Below are 20,795 nucleotides of genomic sequence, written 5' to 3'. Positions count from 1 at the left end.
AAAGAGAAAGAACCAAAAAGACAGGAGAATAGCCAAGAATTATTGTCTTCTCTCTTTGAGAGGGAATGGCCCCCTTTTAAATGACAAAAGGTATGCATCACATTTGAGTGGTAGCAACCCTAGAAGGAAAAGAAAGAATCAAAGAAACAGAAGAAATGCATAAAGTAATGATGACTGAGGATTTCCCAAACTTAATGACAAACACTAAAACACACATCTGGGTAGTTCAGAGAATTCCAAACAGTATAAATACCAAGAAATCTATACCTAGAAATATCACATTCAACTGGAGAAAACTAAAGAAAAAGACAATTTTTGAAAAAAGCCAGAAAAGGAGGCACCTTCCCTACACAGAAACAAGGATATGAATTACATTGGCCATCTCCTCAAAAACTATGCACATAAGAAGAGAGTTGAACTAAAGCTTTAAAAGGGTGGCAGTAAAAAGGACCAACCTGAAATTCTGCATCCAAGTGAAATTATCCTTCAAAGTGAAGGACAATGAAAGATTTTCTCAGAGAAATGAAAACTGGGGTAATTCGTTACTAGAACCACTTTGAAAGAAATGTTAAACTAAGTTTATCAGAGAGAAGGAAAATGATACAGGCCAGCAACTCAGGTCTACATAAAGACAGGAAGAGTGGTAGAGAGGGAATAAATGAAGATGAAATAAAATATGTTACTTTTGCTTATTTGATCTAACAGATAACAAACAGTTTACAGTAATAACAGCAGCGGTGTGCTCAGTAATTACACCTTATGAATCAGCGAAATGAATGACAGCAATACGAGTATTATAGGGAACAGGACTTGGTAGTGCACTGTTTGAACGTGGACTTGGATTAGTTATCAATGTGGAAACTTCAAACTTTACTTACTGCAGGGCATCCACTGCAGTAAGTAAAGAAATTAGTATAATTGATATGCTAAACAAGAGAGAAAATGGAATAATGTAAAATGCACAATTCAAACCGGGGAAGGTAGCAAAATACTGGGAGACAGAAAAGAAACGAAGAACAAGGGTGACAAATAGAAGACAGTAACTAATATGGTGGATATTAATCCAACTATACCACTCATTAATTGAGAAGTCAGTAGTCCTAATACACTAATTAAAGGACACAAATTGTCAGATATTAGAAAAGGAAGAACAAGACCACATGACATATTGCCTGCAACGAACCACCTTCAAATACAGATACAGATAAAGGAAAGGGACGTAAAACGATATACCATTTTGACACAAATGAAAGAAAATTGGAGCAGCCATATTTATTTCAGACAAAGCAGACTCCAGATCTGGAGAGCACTATAAATGAGTATTACCGATATTTCCAGATGACAAACAGTGGACAAGAATACAGTTCTACCTAAAGGAGAATTTCAGTTATACACTGAAAGGAATTTTAAATTAGCGAATTAACATCCCGCAGTCTCTAATGTATTTACGGATAAGAGTGATGACTGCCAACATCACCAAAAAGAGACAGTAGACATTTCCTAACTAACTAAGTGCACATTGTTACCTCTAGAGCATGCCTGCAAATAACCAAACAAAATCCTAAAGCTTAATGTGAACAAGATCCTACTTATAAAAATTGAGGATTGGTAATGATGCATGTCAGGTAATTGGGTTCACTATTCTATTGTCTGCACTGTTTGTATGTTTGAGAATTTCTATAATAAGAGGATTTTATTTAAATATCATATCTTCAATATGAAAACTGAGGTAAAATGGAGCATTTTTAGCAAATTGTAAATAATTAAATAGATCCACAGAGAAACAGAAATCTTCAATCCACATAATACAAACAGAAACTACACTCCAACCCAAGGCAGCATTTTAATCCTCCAAGACCACCCTGGTTTGGGTACTTGTTAACACCAAATAGCAAAAGAAAAACTAATCATCGATTCACGCAAATTCTTCTAAACCACACAAAACGATAGGGAATTAGTCAACCGTTATAACAGGCTACCTCTACTTCATACAAACACCAGGCGAGGATCCCTCAATAAAACAATACTTAGGCCAAAGCTAGTCACATAGGGACAGACATTCTAAATAAATACAGAGTATTTCCAATATAGCAGTTAATTAACATTAGAAATCACTGTCAACTGGAAATCACCACATTAGCACAAAAAGGGGGAACCACAGGACCACGTGCAAGGGTAAAGCAAAAGTCTCTGAGGTTAAAGGAAAAGAGAGAATCTTAAAAGCAGCAAGAGAAAAGCACACAGCCACATACAAGGGAGCTCGCATCCAAAAGACTGTCAGGTGATTTTCAACAGAAGCTTGCAGGCCAGAAGGAATTAGCAGGAAATATTCAAAGTGATGAAAAACAGGGACACAACCAAGACTCCTCTACCCAGCAAGCCTGTCATTTAGATTGAAGGATAGATAAAGAGCTTCCCCGACAAGCAAAAGAAAAAGCAGTTTATCACCACCAAAGCGGTGTTACAAGAAATGTTAGAGGCTTCTTTAAAAAGAAGAAAAGGAGGTAAAAAAAAAATATATGACTGAAGAGACTGAAAAAAATGGCGGCGTGAGGTGAGCCTCTGTAACGCTCCCCTGGAATTTACAACGAATCGGACAACAATAACTCCACAAAGGACTCCTTGCACAGAAGACAGGCAAGACGAAGAGGCCGACTACTGAATTCACCTCCAGGTGGGTGAATCGCGCGAGCGGGGGAGGAGGGAGAGGAGAAGTGCGGAGACGGAGCCGCAGGCGGGCGCAGGACACAGACCTAGCTCAGTGCTCGGAGCCCGCTGCTCCCGGAACTACCGCCGCTGCGGGAGAGGGAAGGACTCGGACTGCTAGGGCTCCGCTCACGGCCCGCAGGGCTGAGGGGGCAGCATACAAAACCGCTGAACCCAACGCTCGCTCACGGCAGACCTCGGAGCAAAGACTGAGGGAAGAGGGCTGAAATCGGTGGTTTAAGCCCTCACTGCCGAGCGGAGAACGGAAGCCTTAGGCACGGAGACTAGCCGCCCCCTCCCTACCCTCCCAGAGCTCGCCCCGCCCCCACCTGCCCCGTGCTAGAAGCGATAAAGTAGCAGTGTCGGATCAAAGGACAGAATATTTGCTGCTCTGAGAACTGTGGACCGCAGACACAGATTCGCAGCTCAACTAGTTCCCGCAAAGGGGAGGGAGCTGTGGAAGCAGGACTGGCTGTGGTGGTGGTCGCCGCCATTGCTCTGGGCCACCTCTCACAACTCACCCCGCCCCTGGCCCCACCTATCTGGGCGGATCCCTGCAGGAGTAAACAGAACTGCTGAAACAAACGGGCTCTGAATCTGGTGCAGAAAGAGCTTTGGAACTCCAAAAGCTCTTCGCATACCTATCAACCTGTTGCAGAAGACACTCCTGTAGATGTCTAGGAAGAGAAATAGTAAATCAGTGATTGCCATGAATAACCAAGGCAACAAGATAGCTCAGAAAGAAAGTGAAAAGTCTCCAGAAAAGGAACTTAGAGATATGGACCTTTGTGATTTAAATGACAGAGAATTCAAGATCGCAATTCTGAAAAAACTGAACGAGATGCAAGAAAACACAGAAAGGCAGTTTAATGAACTCAGAAACACAATCAAAGAACACCATGAGCATTTTACAAAAGAGATTGAAATCTTGAAAAAGAACCAAATAGAATTTCTGGAGATTAAGAACTCAATAGAAGAAATTAACAATAAAATATCCAGCTTAGGTAGTAGAGTTGACCAGATAGAGGAAAGAATCAGTGACATCGAAGATAGGAACCTGGAATTTACACAGAGGGAAGAAGAAAGAGACTTGAGACTTAAAAGAAATGAAAGAACTCTACAAGAACTTTCTGACTCCATCAGAAAGAGCAATATAAGAATAATGGGCATACCAGAAGGAGAAGAAAGAGGGAAGGGAACAGAGAATATATTCAAACAAATCGTCGATGAGAACTTCCCAAACTTGTGGACAGAACTGGATCCTCGAATCCAAGAAGCAAATAGAACACCTAATTACCTCAATCCCAACAGGCCTTCACCAAGGCACATTGTACTGAAGCTGTCTAAAATCAATGATAAAGAAAGAATCCTCAAGGCAGCCAGGGAAAAGAAGACGGTAACTTACAAAGGAAAGCCCATTAGATTATCATCAGATTTTTCAGCAGAAACTCTACAAGCTAGGAGGGAATGGAACCAAATATTCAAACTATTGAAAGAGAGAAATCATGAGCCAAGAATAATATATCCAGCAAAGATCTCCTTTAGATATGAAGGAGGAATAAAGACCTTTCCAGACATCCAGAAGCTGAGGGAATTTTCTAATACACGACCTGCACTACAAGAAATACTAAAGGAGGCTATTAGACCACCATCAACAGGGACAACTTGTGGCAACCAAAACATAAAAAGGGGGAGCGTAAAGGCCTGAACTGGAATATGGGAATAGAGAAAGTAAGCGGACTGAAGAAACTGGAATACTCTAAATATCAAACTTTCTTTTACATAAACTCAAGGGTAACCACTCAAAAAACATCCAAATCTGAAATATATACTGTAATAAAAGAAGAAACAGAGGGAATCATCATAGAATACTACCACACAGAAATAACAGACAACAACAAAAAGGCAAAGAAACAATGGAGACACAGCCTTACCAGAAAACTAAAGACAGAATGACAGGAAATCCTCACATATCAATAATCACCCTAAATGTAAATGGACTGAACTCACCAATAAAGAGACACAGAGTAGCAGATTGGATCAAAAAACTAAACCCAACCATATGCTGCCTACAAGAGACACATCTCAGCTACAAGGACAAGCATAGACTCAAAGTGAAAGGGTGGAAATTGACACTTCAAGCAAATGGTACCCAGAAAAAATCAGGTGTAGCCATAATGATTTCCGATGAAACAGACTTCAGGGTGAAAAAGATAACAAGAGACAAAGATGGACATTTCATAATGGTAAAGGGGACTATACAACAAGAAGACATAACAGTCATCAATATTTATGCCCCCAATCAGGGAGCACCGAAATATACCAAGCAACTACTAACAGAACTAAAGGGAGAAATTGACCAAAACACAATTATACTAGGGGACTTAAATACATCATTGACAGCTATGGATAGATCCTCCAAACAGAAGATAAATAACGAAATCGCAGCCCTAAATGACACATTAGATGAATTGGACATAATTGACATATATAGAGCACTTCATCCTAAAACATCAGACTATACATTCTTTTCTAGTGTACATGGAACATTCTCAAGGATAGACCATATATTGGGACACAAAATCAGCCTCAGCAAATTTAAGAAGATTGAAATCATACCAAGCATATTCTCTGATCACAAAGCTTTGAAATTGGATATCAACTGCAAAAAGAAAGCAGGAAAAAACACAAATACATGGAGATTAAACAACATACTTTTAAAGAAGGACTGGGTCAAAGAAGAAATTAGAGGAGAGCTCAAAAGATACATAGAAACAAATGACAATGAAAATACATCCTACCAAAATTTTTGGGATGCCGCGAAAGCAGTTTTAAGAGGGAAATTTATATCATTACAGGCCTATCTCAAGAAACAAGAAAAATCCCAAATAAATAACCTCATGTTAAACCTTAAAAAACTAGAAAAAGAAGAACAAGCGAAACCCAAGGTCAGCAGAAGAAAGGAAATAACAAAAATCAGAGCAGAACTAAATGAAATAGAGAACAAAAAGACAATAGAAAAAATTAATGTGACAAAAAGCTGGTTCTTTGAAAAGATTAACAAAATCGACAAACCCTTGGCTAGACTCACTAAGATAAAAAGAGAGAAGACACTAATTAACAAAATCAGAAATGAAAAAGGGGAAGTTATCACGGACACCACAGAAATACAAAGGATTATCCAAGAATACTATGAAGGACTATATGCCACCAAATTTAATAACTTAGAAGAAATGGACAAGTTCTTAGAAACATATAGCCTTCCAAGGCTGAACCAAGAAGAAGTGGAAAATCTAAACAGGCCGATCACCAGTAACGAAATTGAATCAGTCATCAAAAACCTTCCCAAAAGCAAAAGTCCGGGACCAGATGGCTTCACCAGTGAATTCTACCAAACCTTCAAAGAGGATCTAATACCAATCCTGCTCAAACTCTTCCAAAAAATTGAAGAAGAGTCAGTACTCCCTAACTCATTTTATGAGGCCAACATTACCCTGATACCAAAACCTGGTAAGGACAACACAAAAAAAGAAAACTACAGACCTATATCTCTGATGAATACAGATGCTAAAATCCTAAACAAAATTCTAGCAAATCGAATACAACAATGCATTAAAAAGATTATTCATCACGACCAAGTGGGGTTCATCCCCGGGGCACAAGGATGGTTCAACATTCGAAAATCCATCAATGTGATACATCACATAAACAAAATAAAGGACAAAAACCATATGATTCTATCAATTGATGCAGAAAAAGCATTTGATAAGATACAACATCCATTTATGATTAAAACACTTACTAAAATTGGTATAGAAGGAAAATACCTCAACATAATAAAGGCCATATACGACAAGCCCTCAGCTAACCTCATAATTAATGGTGAAAAGCTGAAGCCCTTTGCTCTACGTTCAGGAACACGACAAGGTTGTCCCCTATCACCTCTGCTTTTCAACATAGTGTTGGAAGTCCTCGCCAGAGCTATCAGGCAAGAGAAAGAAATAAAAGGCATCCAAATTGGGAATGAAGAAGTTAAATTGTCACTCTTTGCAGATGACATGATGCTATACATAGAAAACCCTAAAGACTCCACCAAAAAGCTATTAGAAACAATCAATGAATATAGTAAAGTTGCTGGCTACAAAATCAACGTACAAAAGTCCATTGCTTTCCTATATACCAACAATGAAATCTCAGAAAAAGAGATAGAAAAAACAATTCCTTTTGCAATTGCAGCAAAAAGAATAAAATACCTAGGAATAAACTTAACCAAGGATGTGAAGGATTTATATGCTGAAAACTATAAGACATTTTTGAAAGAAATTGAAGAAGACACAAAGAAATGGAAAGACATTCCGTGCTCATGGATTGGAAGAATCAACATCGTTAAAATGGCCATATTACCCAAAGCAATATACAGATTTAATGCAATCCCCATTAAAATCCCAATGGCATTTTTTAAAGAAATAGAACAAAAAATCGTCAGATTTGTTTGGAACCACAAAAGACCCCGAATAGCCAAAGCAATATTAAAAAAAAAGAACAATACTGGAGGTATCACACTCCCTGATTTTTCCTTGTACTACAGGGCTACAATAATCAAAACAGCTTGGTATTCGCGGAAAAACAGACTCATAGACCAATGGAATAGAATTGAGAACCCAGAAATAAAACCACATAAATATGGACAGATAATTTTTGACAAAGAAGCTAAAAACATACAATGGAGAAAAGACAGCCTCTTCAATAAATGGTGCTGGCAGAATTGGATAGCTACGTGCAAAAGAATGAAACTGGACTGCTATCTGTCACCATGTACCAAAATTAATTCAAAATGGATCAAAGACTTAAGCATAAGACCTGACACAATAAACTGCATTGAAGAAAACATAGGTACTAAACTTATGGACCTTGGGTTCAAAGAGCATTTTATGAATTTGACTCCAAAGGCAATGGAAGTAAAAACTAAAATAAACAAATGGGATTATATGAAACTGAAAAGCTTCTGCACAGCAAAAGAAACTATTGACAAAATAATGAGGCAACCAACTGAATGGGAGAAGATTTTCGCAAACAGTTCCTCTGATAAGGGGCTAATATCCAAAATATACAAGGAACTCATGAAACTCAACAACAAAAAAACAAACAACCCAATTGAAAAATGGACAGAGGACCTGAAGAGACATTTCTCCAAAGAGGATATACAAATGGCAAATAGACATATGAAAAAATGCTCAACATCGCTAATCATCAGAGAAATGCAAATGAAAACCACAATGAGATATCACCTCACCCCAGTCAGAATGGCTTTCATCAACAAAACAAATAGTAACAAGTGTTGGAGAGGCTGTGGAGAAAAAGGAACTCTAATACACTGTTGGTGGGAATGCAGACTGGTGCAGCCGCTATGGAAGGCAGTGTGGAGGTTCCTCAAGAAATTACGAATAGAATTACCATATGACCCAGCAATCGCTCTCCTGGGTATCTACCCCAAAAATATAAAAGCATTTCTCTACAGAGACACGTGTACTCCAATGTTCATTGCAGCTTTGTTTACGGTGGCCAAGACATGGAAACAACCAAAATGTCCTTCGATAGATGAATGGATAAAGAAGTTGTGGTACATATACACAATGGAATACTATTCGGCATTAAGGAAAGATGATATAGGAGCATTTGTGACAACATGGATGGATCTCGAGAGAATAATGCTAAGTGAAATAAGTCAGACAGAAAAAGCAGAGAACCCTATGATTTCACTGATATGTGGTATATAAACCAAAAAGAACAAGACAAACAAATGAGAAACAAAAACTCATAGACACAGACAATAATTTAGTGGTTACCAGAGGGTAAGGGGGTGGGGGGTGGGTGATGAGGGTAAAGGGGATCAAATATATGGTGATGGAAGGAGAACTGACTCTGGGTGGTGAACACACAATGGGATTTATAGACGATGTAATACAGAATTGTACACCTGAAATCTATGTAAATTTACTAACAATTGTCACCCCAATAAAATTAATTAAAAAAAAAAAAAAAAAAAAAAAAAAAAATATATGACTAATAAAATCACAGTTGCTATATGTCTATCAAAATTAGTTACAATATAAATGGATTAAATGCTCCAATAAAAACACATAGTGGGGCTGAATGGATATGAAAACAAGACCCTTACATATGCTGCCTACAAGAGACACACTTCAGATCGCAAAACACATACTGACAAAAAGTAAAGGGATGGAAAAAGATACTTCATGAAAATGGAAACAAACAAAGAAACAAACAAAAAGCTGGGGTACCAATAATTATACCAGACAAAACAGACTTTAAAACAAAGGCTATTACAAGAGACAAAAAAGGACCTATTAATTTCACTTCTGGGTATTTATCCAACGAAACGTAAAACACCATTTCCAAAAGTCATCCAAAAGTCAAGATACAGAAGCAAAGTAAGTGTCCATCAATGGGTAAACGGATAGAGAAGAAATCCTACATCTTACATACAATGGAACATTAAAAAAAAGAATGAAACCTTGCTGTCTGCAACAACATAGATGGACCTGCACGGTATTGTGCCAACTGAAATAAGTCATTGAAAGACAAATACAATATGATTTCACTTACGTGTGAAATCTAAAAAACAAAATAATCAAACAAACAAAAAAAAAACTCATACATACAGGGAACATTTTGACGGAGGACTGCGGATGAGGTTAAGAGGTACAAATTCGTAGTTACAAAATAGTCATGGCATATGGAAAATAGAGAATAGCATATGGAACAGAGACAACAAGTAAGATTGGGATAACTATGTATGGTGTTGGATGGGTACGAGATTTATCGGGGTGACCACCTCATAAGCTACATAAGTGTCTGATCACTATGTTGTACACACGAAAGTAATATAATAATATGGCGTGTCAACTGTAATTGAAAAATTTAAAAAAAAATTGTTAAAAAAGAAAAAGCATTTGACAAAAATTCACACCAGTTCAGGATAATAACTTTTAGCAGTAGCAGAGAATTTCCATTTTGTGAAATCTACTATGAACATACTCAACGTGAAACAATACAAGCATACCCAATAGAGTCATGAACATGACAAAGATATATGGTATGAAAAACACTGTTTATAATTGGATGAAAATACATACCCAGTACAAAACTATTATACAAGAATACAAACACCAAAATAGATAAGAAGTAAGAATAGTGAAAAGAAAGAGATAATGATACTAACAATATGATCTCCTTATTAAAAACCTAAAACTCGTTGCAGAAAGTATTCAGATATATAGGAAACTTGGAAAAGCTGACGTACCAAAGATCACTACAGCAAATTCAGGAATCCGGCCAAACGAGATGACTAAGAAATTACAACATGTAACGGAAAATATGCCATTCACAACAATACTATACAAAACATACCTAATAGAAAATCAAACAGAAATGTACAAGTTCTTTACGAGACCTATAAAAACGTACTGATAGGCTTATCAGTATGTCTGAGAAAAAAGAAGTCTGAGAGCAGTATACTATATTTATTGACAGGAAGGAGAATATTGTCAATAGGTCAATACTCCTTAATGTATTCAGACTTACTGCCTTACGTATAACTGGAAAGGTGATAAACAAACTCACACTGCTGTTTCCCACACTCCAAATCGACCCTGGAAAAATTAAGGAATAACAAAAGCAATGTTAACAACAACAGTAAAACAAAAAACATGACTACCCCTGGGGTACTCAAAGTCAGTGTTTAACTAGAACCTCTGTGTGGGCAGGTAGGAGAGTGCTCTGAAGCTGAGACTATTCTATAGCCGGAAATAAAGTCAGATTGAGAGGAGTGGTTGAAGGAAAGATTTTAAAGATCAAACCTGAATCGTCCATCCAGGGGAACAGAATATTGTAAAAATGAACATTCTTAAATGGATTACAGATTTAGAGCCTTACCCATAGTTTCCAAGATGACGACCAAACTTGGGCTGCTGTTTCCTGGGTCCCAAATCAACCATTCAAAAACTAAAGAAGTGATAAAAACAACACCACCAACAACAATAATAGCAGTAAAAAAGTAATGAGAAACCACAGATAGGCACTAAGCTTGTACTGAATCAGTAATTGTGTGGAGGCAGCTGGTAGCGTGCCAGGAAGGAGACACAGGCCTGTAGAAGACAGGGATGGTTGGAGGAAAGTTTGTAAAGTTTGGGCCTTGTTTCTTCCCGTGTGCCCTGGGAGTATGAATTTCTCATGTTTCCCTGAAAGAACCCAACACAGGACCTCACAGCCACGTTCCAGGGCCATGGGGTAATATCAGGATGAAAGTTTGAATTGTTTGGGACACTGTGAGTCCAGAGGTTGTACAATGACCATCTGAAATTTTGTTAGTAGATGAGGACTGTGCTTTTCAAATCATCACCTTAATACAAGCTCAGGCGTGGATTAAACAAGAATAGCAAGTATCACAGCATTTGCACATGAGGGCAGAAATTTGGTCCAGAAACTTGCAGCAATAACACCGATGTCAGCCAACAGAGGCCCCAGGCAGAGCTATGAGGCTAATGGGCACCCCACTTTCTCCACGTGATTCTAGAGGAACTTAGGAAAGGAAGGATTTAAGTTAGACAAGGGATGACTTACAGGCCTGCTATGTATGATACAGTACAGTGCAAGTTCCTTACCTCAGAATACGGGGGCCCCCAGGATTCTCACACCCTGCAGCCATCTCTGGGAGCCCTCACGCAGGGAGGGCCAGGTGGGGTGCACCAGCACACACAGCAGGAGTCTCAGGCAGTTGCAGTCTTTGATGTGAGAGGTTGGCCGCAGGGCGACACAGGGGAGGTGGCCCAGCAGCTACAAGGCATCAAGGGAAGACAGAGAGGACGGCGGGGGGTCACCCATTACTGTCAGTGATGGGCGGCCCCACGCATGGCAGCTTGGCTCGGGTCCCTAAATATTTCCTCCTTGGGGGTCTGAGGGACAAGAGAGCATGGGTCCCAGGCCAGCTGACTCGGGGGAGCAGAAGGAGGAGCCCCAGGACCTGTTGAGAGTGCAGACCAGGCTCCTGAGGGCCAGTCCTGCGGGGCTCTCCCCCAGACCCCCACCCCCTCCCGTGCCGCAGCCCCGCCCAGCCCCACTCACCGGAAGTGGCCCCGCCCACTGCCAGGAAGCCAGGCTTCTCCCCGCCCACCCGGTGAGGGTTGTGCCAACGCTGTGCTGCGGGGTGCGGGGAGCAGAAGGAGGAGTCCGGCTGTCATCCTGTGGGCGTCAGGGCGCTAGCTGTCCTCAGTGTCCTTAGGTACAACTGCGGGGACCTGCCCAGACCACCTCGACCCCTCCCCTCTGGAAACAGGCAGCCAGGCAGTGTCCTGCCCCACCCCGACCCCACCCCTACTCACCGGAGGCTTCAAAATGGCTGCTAGGCCCACAGCCCTTCGCGTCCCTGCGCGGGGTCCGGTAATGAAGGCCTCGGCCAGGCAGGGTGGACTGTGGCTGGGCTCAGCTGAGGGGGACATCGCGGGCCCCAGACACTGACGGTCAGACCCCCAGTGAGGAGTGCGGGGAGCCCAGGCCCCAGAACTGGGGCGTGCGGATCGCTGCCCGACATTTTATAGGAGGGTTCCGGCGGGTGTGAAACCCCACGTGCTTTCTAACTTTGTGTGAGAAGATCATGGGGATAGGGGCCCAGGCCCAAGGGGCTGGCAAGGCCATCAGAGGGGTCATTTTTTTGCAAGGGTCCTGGCAGGTGTAAAGCATGAGGTTCCTTCTTAGTTTGTGTAGAAGGATGAGGGGGTTGAGACCCAGGTGCTGGCAGCACGTCAGCACAGGGAGGATTTCCTGGTCAGTGGAGAGTCAGGTTACGGAGCATGATCACTGCGCGGACCACTCACCCCAAACTCAGAGCGAGGACCTCAGTATGCCTAACTACTGTCACTCAAGGAGGCCCAGTCCTTTGCCAGGGAGAAGTGCCCCTTAATTCTTCCTCGGGGAATCACAGTGAGTGAAGGCTTTTGTCTGAGTGGTGCAGTCACAGTTCAGCAGAGGGAAGAATCTTAGATACACCCAGGCGTTCCAACAGGATTTGCGTGAGACCCGGTGGGAGCATTCACGAGGGGACCTCAACTCGTTCTTGCTTCTTTCATTTGAGAGAAGCCAGGCCAATGCAGCCAGAGGAGGCGAAACTCTATTCTTCCTGTCGGCCCTCGGGTAGGTGCTGACGTTAGTATGAGATAGGCCCGAAGCAGAGAGAGGAGACCCTGGCTCTAGCTGTGCCAAGGCAGGAAACTGAGTGAAGCCTGAGGGACCACCCACCACCCTGAACATGTGGTGAGGGTAAAGCCAAGAGTCAGCAGGAAGGACGTCTCTCAGTCCCTACCTGGAACCACGTGAGCATTCTCCATGACAACTGAGGACTCCAAAAAGCGTAGGACAGAGAGGGCCCCAGAGAGATGTCAGTTTTGGGTGCACTCTCTACCAGAAGCACCATGTCTTCATTCTTGTGGCATTGAAGATTTACGTGGCAACTTGAGAACCACAGTGGGGAGTGGGGGAGGGATTCCTGCCAATCATTAACATAATCATCCTGAATGTGAACTGAGAGCACTTCTGAAACCCAGGACAAAGGGGATCCCCTTGACAGGCCCTACTGTCGCCCCAATAACATCTAGAAAGGGCTGTGTGGCTCTGTCCTAGGTATGCTCTTAGCTGCTGTACAGGGTTTTCAGCAGACAGGCTGATCAGAGAGGAACCCTGTGGGTTCCCAGAGCGTTGACAGCCCTCAGAGCCTTAAAGACCATTGGTTAAAGACACGGTGGAATCTCACCACAGAGGTGTCACACCATCTCGTTCTCCCTCCTCCAGGTGCTGGCATCACCTGTTTTGCCCACACCATTGCCTGCTGCGCCTGACCTGTGTCATCATGCCTCGGCGACAGAAGAGTAAGGTCAATGCCCATAAGAAACACAGTCAAACCAGTGATCACTCTGAAGGTCTCAAGAGAGTTCAGGAAGCTACAGTAGTGGGAAAGGAGACCCCCTCCTGCTCTTCATTTTTGGAAGGTGATCCTCAAAGGCCATCAGCTACTGAGACAAGCAGCACTTCCCACGGGTCTTGGAGATCCTCGTCTTCCACCATTACCTCTTCAGTTGCTTTTGACAAAAGATCTGAAAAAGGTGATAAAAGTCAAGATATGGACCATTCGTGTTCTTCTGAGGTCCTATCTCCTGAGACCTCAGGCAGTGATCTTCTAACCACAAAAGTGGATTTGTTGGAGCACTTTCTCCTGTGCAAGTATGAAATGCAAGAGCCCATTCTGAAGGAAGACATGCTGAAGGTTGTGGGCGAAATTAACCAAGACCAATTTGCTGACATCATCAAAAAAGCCTCTGATCGTATTGAGGCCGTCTTTGCAGTTGATTTAAAGGAAGTCGACTCAGGTAACCACGCATATGACCTTGTCAGCAAACTGAACCTCCCCTATAATGGGAGGGTGTATGCTGGCAACGGGTTACCAAAGACAGGTCTCCTCATGAATATCCTGGGAGTGATCTTCATGAAGGGCAACTGTGCCACTGAGGAAGACATCTGGAAATTCCTGAATATGCTTAAAGTATACGCGGGGAGGGAGCACTTCATCTATGGGGAGCCCAGGAAGCTCATTACCGAAGACCTGGTGCAGCTAGAGTATCTGGAGTACCGCCAGGTACCTGACAGCGATCCTGCGCTGTACGAGTTTCTGTGGGGCCCCAGAGCTCGCGCTGAAACAAGCAAGATGCAAGTCCTGGAATTCTTGGCCAAGGGTGGTGATACAGTCCCTAGTGCTTTACCATTCTGGTATGAAGAGGCTTTGAGAGATGAAGAGAGAGCACGAGCCATAGAGGCAGTGAGAGCTGCCACTGGTGCCACAGCCGGACATGATATCACGGCCCCGGCTTCTCTCAGCCCTAGTGATATCTGAGGATTTTTTTACCATGAAGATAAAAATTTAAAAAATGGCATCACAATAGGGATTTCTGTGGAAATGTGAAAGAATCCCATAGTAAACTTTTTTGGAGAATGGAATAGATAAAAAAATAAAACATCATAAATCTTCATTTTGCTGACTCCTTTCAGTCTTTTGTAGAATTGATTTATATCTTGATTTGCTTGGTGTATTAAAGAATGTAGGAGATAGTATATCTTAACAAGTTAGACTTCTCACTCACTCTCTCTTCTCTTCCCGAAACATAATTGAGCATCTGCGCTTTGGAAGGCTTTGTGCTAGTTCTGGGATTGCAGAATAAAGACCCAGCCTCTGCCTATAGAACATTGGAAGCTGGGAGCTTCAGTCATGTGAGGAAGATGTTGAGATCCCCTCTATGACTTACAGGAGAGTAAAAAGGACGAGTGAGACGGGAGGGGTTTCAGGTGAAAGCAGTCAAGTATAAAACCCCTGAGGCAAGGCAGTTTAAGTTTTCGCAGCTGCAAGTCACTCCCGCAATACACTTTTAAATAAAACTACACAGTGGACTATAGGAGGCTATGGGATTGGTGAGCAGTTTCCAGATCCTCAGATGAGGTGTCTGAGTTGAGAGAAAATGACTGGAAAACTGCACTGTGGGGTAAGGTCCAAAATTAAGGCCCAATAATATGGGCTCCCTGGACATTTGGAGAAACCAGCAGGGACTCACATCCCCTAAATGCAAATTTCCCTCCATAGTTTTCAGTTGCATATAAGGTCCCCTATCAAACAACAAGCTTTATAAGGGGACATGGCATAGATCTTGCTGATTCCTAAGCTGCAGTCGTCCGTTCCCTACCAGCCTGCAGAATTTTGCAGACAATCTGATTACAGGCTGCCATGGGAACTAGGGGTTAGCTCACCCTCTTGATATCAAAAATGGCCCCTGCCAAAGACACTGTTTCTTCACTGTTCCCTAGTGTAATCCCAGTGGGGCACCCATCTTGTGAGTACACTTGGTCAATAAATGGCTGTCTATCTCATCTCTGCATTGTCCAGTGTTGTGTGTGTGCAAACTACATGACCATAGTGTGGAAATCCCTTCCTCACTTCATGGGGGTCAACAGAAGGCCATAAAACATGGTTTTACAAATTACGTTGGTATGGTAGATAACCCAGAAAGAAATGTCCACTTGGGGCAGTGTATTAGTATCTCAGGCTTCCATAACAAAATACCCCAGACTGAGTGGCTTAAACAACCCAAAATTCTTTTTCTCACTGTTTTGGAAGCTGGAAGTCCAAGATCTTGAACTGGGAGGGTTAATTTCCTCTGAGACCTCTCTCCTTGGCTTGTAGACAACGACCCTCTTCACTTGGCCGTCTCATTGTGTAAAAGCATCCCTGGTTTCTTTTTGTGTGTTGTCATTTACTCTTGTAAGTATACCACTCAGATTGCATCATGGCCCAACTCAATGGTCTCATTTTAACTTAACCATCCTTTAAAGACCTTATTTCCAACTACAGTGACTTTCTGAGTTACTGAGGGTTACGACTTCAACAATAAGTTTGGAGAACACAATACAGTTCCTAAAACGTAAGAATCAAGGATTTCCAGTCAAGATGGTGCAGTAGGTCAACTTGTGCTTGCCTCGTTTCATGACGACAGCAAAAGTACCAGTACACTACACAACAACCATCATTGAGAGTCCCATGAAGTCTAGATGAAACAAAGTCCTACTGCTAAGGACAAAGAGAAGAAGCCACCTGAAGACTGGTAGGAGGGTCAGAGACACAGAATGGGATGATCCTATACCCATGTGTGATCGTTAGTAATTGAGACAATACCTCAGCTGCAGAGGTTACCTCTAGAAGAGCGAGGGGTCCCAGCCCCATACCAGACTCCCCAGCTCAGGTTTCCACTGCTGGGGAGAGAAGTCCCCATAACTTTTGGCTATAAAACACAGTGGAGATTGTGGCTGAGTGAGACCGAGGGAGGTTGCATTCCTAGGTGCTCCTCTTAAAGGGTCTGTGCATGGAATTATTTGCTTATAGACTCACTCGCTCTGTGCTCCAGCATTGGGGCAGTAGCTTGAGAGATGCCAGAGACATACAGGGAGAAACTGAATAGTCTTGCTTCAGGGTGAGTGCTGGTGGAGCAGTTTTCTGGCAGAATGCATTGTTTCTTTGTTGAGCCCTCTGCCATCCCCACCTGGAGACAAAGGTAGCTGACATACCTGAGTTACCATCAATGTGGCAAACTCCCTTTGTCCAATCTGGCCCGGTGATTCCCTGAGACCCTGCTCCACTCAAGGGCCAAACCAAGGTGCTTTAGTAGCTTTTCCATACAAATCGCCTATCTTGGCTCATGCTGGAGACTTTCATAAAATGTCTCAAAGGTTCATAAAATCCAAAGAAGCAACATTTGGCTTTAGCATGTCCAGTACCTGTTGCCGAGCAGCCTGAAGTCTGGCACTAGCAGTACCTGACCTCAGTTCATAGCTTGGCCACTCCCAGGCACCTCCAAACCCAGTGTGTGTGGCTGCCATCTATAGATTTGTTTGTTGCTCATGCCAGGTGGCCCTGGGGAGGGTGCAGGCTGTGGGTGAACTTGGCCTGTGGCGGGGCCCCTTATAGGAGGCCCCGGTGGTGGCACGCTGGGTGGTCAGCATCAGACCAAGCTGCAGCACTACCCACCTGCCTCCATGGGAAACACACTCAAAGAGCAGACTGCACAGGTACCAAGAGCCCTGCTAAAGCAAATACTGCTCTATAAGACCAGCCTCTGCACAATAGCTCCTCCATATAGTTATGGCCAGTCTCCACAACCAATCAGCCAGAGGGTCAGTTCCTTCCACTGACATACAAACATTAACCAATGCTGAGCTACAGCAGGAGGGCACATACAATGCACACAAGGGACACACCTCAGGCACACAAATCAGGTGACCAAGGAGACTACACCACTGGGTCCCACAGGACACCTACTACATAAGGCCACTCTACTAAGACCAGGAGACAGCACCCCAACTTGATATGTAGAAACAAACAGAGGGAGCCAGCCAAAATGGAGAGACAAAGAAACATGCCCCAAATAAAAGAACAGAACAAAGCTCCAGAAAAAGAATAAAACAAAATAGACTCAAGCAATCTACCAGATGTTGAGTTCAAAACACTGGTAATAATGATGCTCAAGGAAAACTTCAACAAAGAGATGGGAGATGTAAAAATGGAAATACAAAACCTAAAAGAGAAAAAGTCAGAAATGAAAAATACAATAACTAAAATGAAGAATACATTAAAAGGAATCGACAGTAGATTAGATGAAGCAGAGGACTGACTCAGCCATTTAAAAGATAAGGTAGCAGAACAGCAAAAAGAACAGCAAAAGCAAAAAAGAAAAAAAGAATCCAACAAATGAGGATAGTTTAAGGGGCCTCTGGGACAACATCAACCATACCAACAATTGCATCAGACATGTATCAGAAAGAAAAGACAGACAGAAAGGAATAGGAAACCTATTTGAAGACATAAAGACAAAAAACATCTCTAACCTGGCAAAGCAAATAGAAACACAAGTCCAGGAAGCACAGTGTCCAATACACTGTGAACCCAAAGAGGCCCACACCAAGACACATCATAATTAATTAAATCCCAAAGGTTAAAGTAAAAGAGAAAATCTTAGAAGCAGAAAGAGAACAGCAGTTAGTGACCTACAAGGGAACTCCCATAAGACTATCAGCTGATTTATCAACCGAACTTTGTAGGCCAGAAGGGATTAGCATGATATATTCAAAGTGATGAAAAACAAAGACCTACAACAAAGATTACTCTACCTAGCAAATTTATCATTTAGAATCGAAGGACAGATAAAGAGCTCCCTAGACAAGAAGCTAAAGGAGTTCATCACCACCAAACCAGTATTACAAGGAATGTTAGAGGGCCTTCTTTAAGACAAATAATAATAATAATAATAATAATAATAATAATGGAATAATAAAATGGTAATAACTACATATCTATCAACAATTACTTTCAATGTAAATGGATAAAATGCTCCAATCAAAAGACAAAGGGTGGCTGAAAGGATAAGAAAACAAGACACATATACTGCCTACAAGAGATTTACTTCGGATCGAAAGACACACAGACTAACAGTAAAGGGATGGGAAAGACATTTCATGGAAATGGAAACGAAAAACAAAACTATCTAAGATAGCCATACTTATAACAGACAAAATAAACTTTAAAACAAAGGCTATAACGGGACAGAAGGATCTAGTAATGCCACTTCTGTGTATTTATCTGAAGAAACTCAAAACGCTACTTTGAGGGAACGTGTACATCCATAGGTTAATTGCATCACTGTTTATGATAGCCAAGATATGGAGGCAGCCTGAGTGTCCGTCGATGGAAGAATGGAAAAAGAGGAGGTGGTACATACATTCAATGAAATATTACTCAGCCATAGATGGGAATAGGATTTTGCCATCTGCAGCAGCATAAGGGGATCCGGAAGGTATTGTGTAAAGGAGTATGTCAGACAGAGAAAGACAGATACAATGTGATTTTGCTTATATGTAGAATCTAAGAACAAAATAAACAAACAGAAAACAGAAATAAACTCATAGACACAGAGAACATTTTGATGGTTGTCAGACAGGAGGGACTTTGGGGTAGGTAAAAATGGGGAAGGGATTAAGAAGTACAAATTGGTTGTTACAAAGTAGTCATGGGGATGGAAAGTAAAGCATAGGGAATATAGTCAATGATATGGTAATAATGGTATATAGTGCCAGGTGGATACTAGACTAGTCAGGGGGATTACTTAAATTATATAAATGTCTAACCACTATGCTGCACACCTGAAATTAATATAAAATAATACTGAATGTCAACTGTAATTGAAAAATTAATAACCAAGGGGGAAAAGTTGAAGGGCAATAAAATTTTCAAATTTCCAGATATAAAACAAATAAGTCATGGGGATATAATATACAGCATAAGGAATACAGTCAATAATATTGTGATAGTGTTAGACGGTTGCTGGATTTATCATGGTGATCACTTCTTTAGGTATATAAATCTGGAATACATATGGTGTATACCTGAAACTAATATAATATTGTATGTTAGCTATATCTTAATAAAAATCTTTTTTAAAAGGAATAATGCCACTGTGAGATATATTTTTCATGTGCCTTAATTAAATGAGAACAAGTTGTCTTTTGTATAAGAAAGTAATAAAGAAATCCTTGAAATTGAAAAAAAAAAACAGAAACACACAATGGGATTTATAGATGATGTAATACAGAATTGTACACCTGAACTTATGTAATTTCATTAACAATTGCCACCCCAATAAATAAATTTAAAAAAACAACAACAACAACAAAAAAACAGAAATTAAAGTTGTGTTTACTATTATCTCAAAGCAGGAGAATATAGTGCACAAATTGGTATTTTATGCACCTTGTCTCCAGGGAGTTTCTGAAAAATAAGTGTGAACTCCCCTGAGATAAAATGCACAGAAGGCACTGTATTGATACTTTTTGCTTTGAATTGGTAGAGCCAGATTCCACCGTATTAAAGAAGCATGTTATACAGTAAAGTTACAGGATAGAAAATCAATGTACAAAAATCCATTGCATTCCTATATAATAACAATGAAATTTAAGAACAAGAAATGAAGAAACAATTCCTTTTGTAACACACACACACACACACACACACACACACACACACACAAAGAATAAAATACCTAGTCATAAATTTAACAAAGGATGTAAAGGACCTATTAACTGAAAACTAAAAGGCCCATTAAAAGAAATTGAAGAAGACACAAAGAAATCAAAAGATATTCTGTGTTCATGGATTGGAAGAATAAACATAGTTTAAATGGACACATTATGCAAAGCAACACACAAATTCAATGCAATCCCTATCAAAATCCCAATGGCATTTTTAAAAGAAATAGAACAAAAGATCATCAGATTTGTATGGATCCACTAAAGACCCTAAATAAACATACCAATCCTGAGAAAAAAGAACAAGGCTGGAACTATCACATTCTATGACTTCAAATTATACTACAAAGCCAGAATAATCAAGACATCGTATTGGCAGAAAAACAGAAACACCAATCAATGGA

At 41.2% G+C, this 20,795-nt stretch overlaps 1 protein-coding gene across 1 annotated transcript; it reads left to right on the top strand.

Moving 5' to 3' along the window:
- Window positions 1–13,627: 13,627 nt before the first annotated feature.
- Window positions 13,628–14,665, top strand: LOC308495153 (melanoma-associated antigen B5-like; the record flags this gene model as incomplete). Its single annotated transcript, XM_081043075.1, has 1 exon — window positions 13,628–14,665. One exon carries the CDS (start codon window positions 13,628–13,630, stop codon window positions 14,663–14,665), a length of 1,038 nt encoding a protein of 345 aa, XP_080899201.1.
- Window positions 14,666–20,795: the final 6,130 nt, after the last annotated feature.

Source organism: Rhinolophus hipposideros (genome assembly GCF_964194185.1).
Source record: "Rhinolophus hipposideros genome assembly, chromosome: X".
NCBI classification, from domain to species: domain Eukaryota; kingdom Metazoa; phylum Chordata; class Mammalia; order Chiroptera; family Rhinolophidae; genus Rhinolophus; species Rhinolophus hipposideros.
Note: the sequence above shows the minus strand (reverse complement) of the source record. Positions and strands in the feature narration are given on the sequence as shown.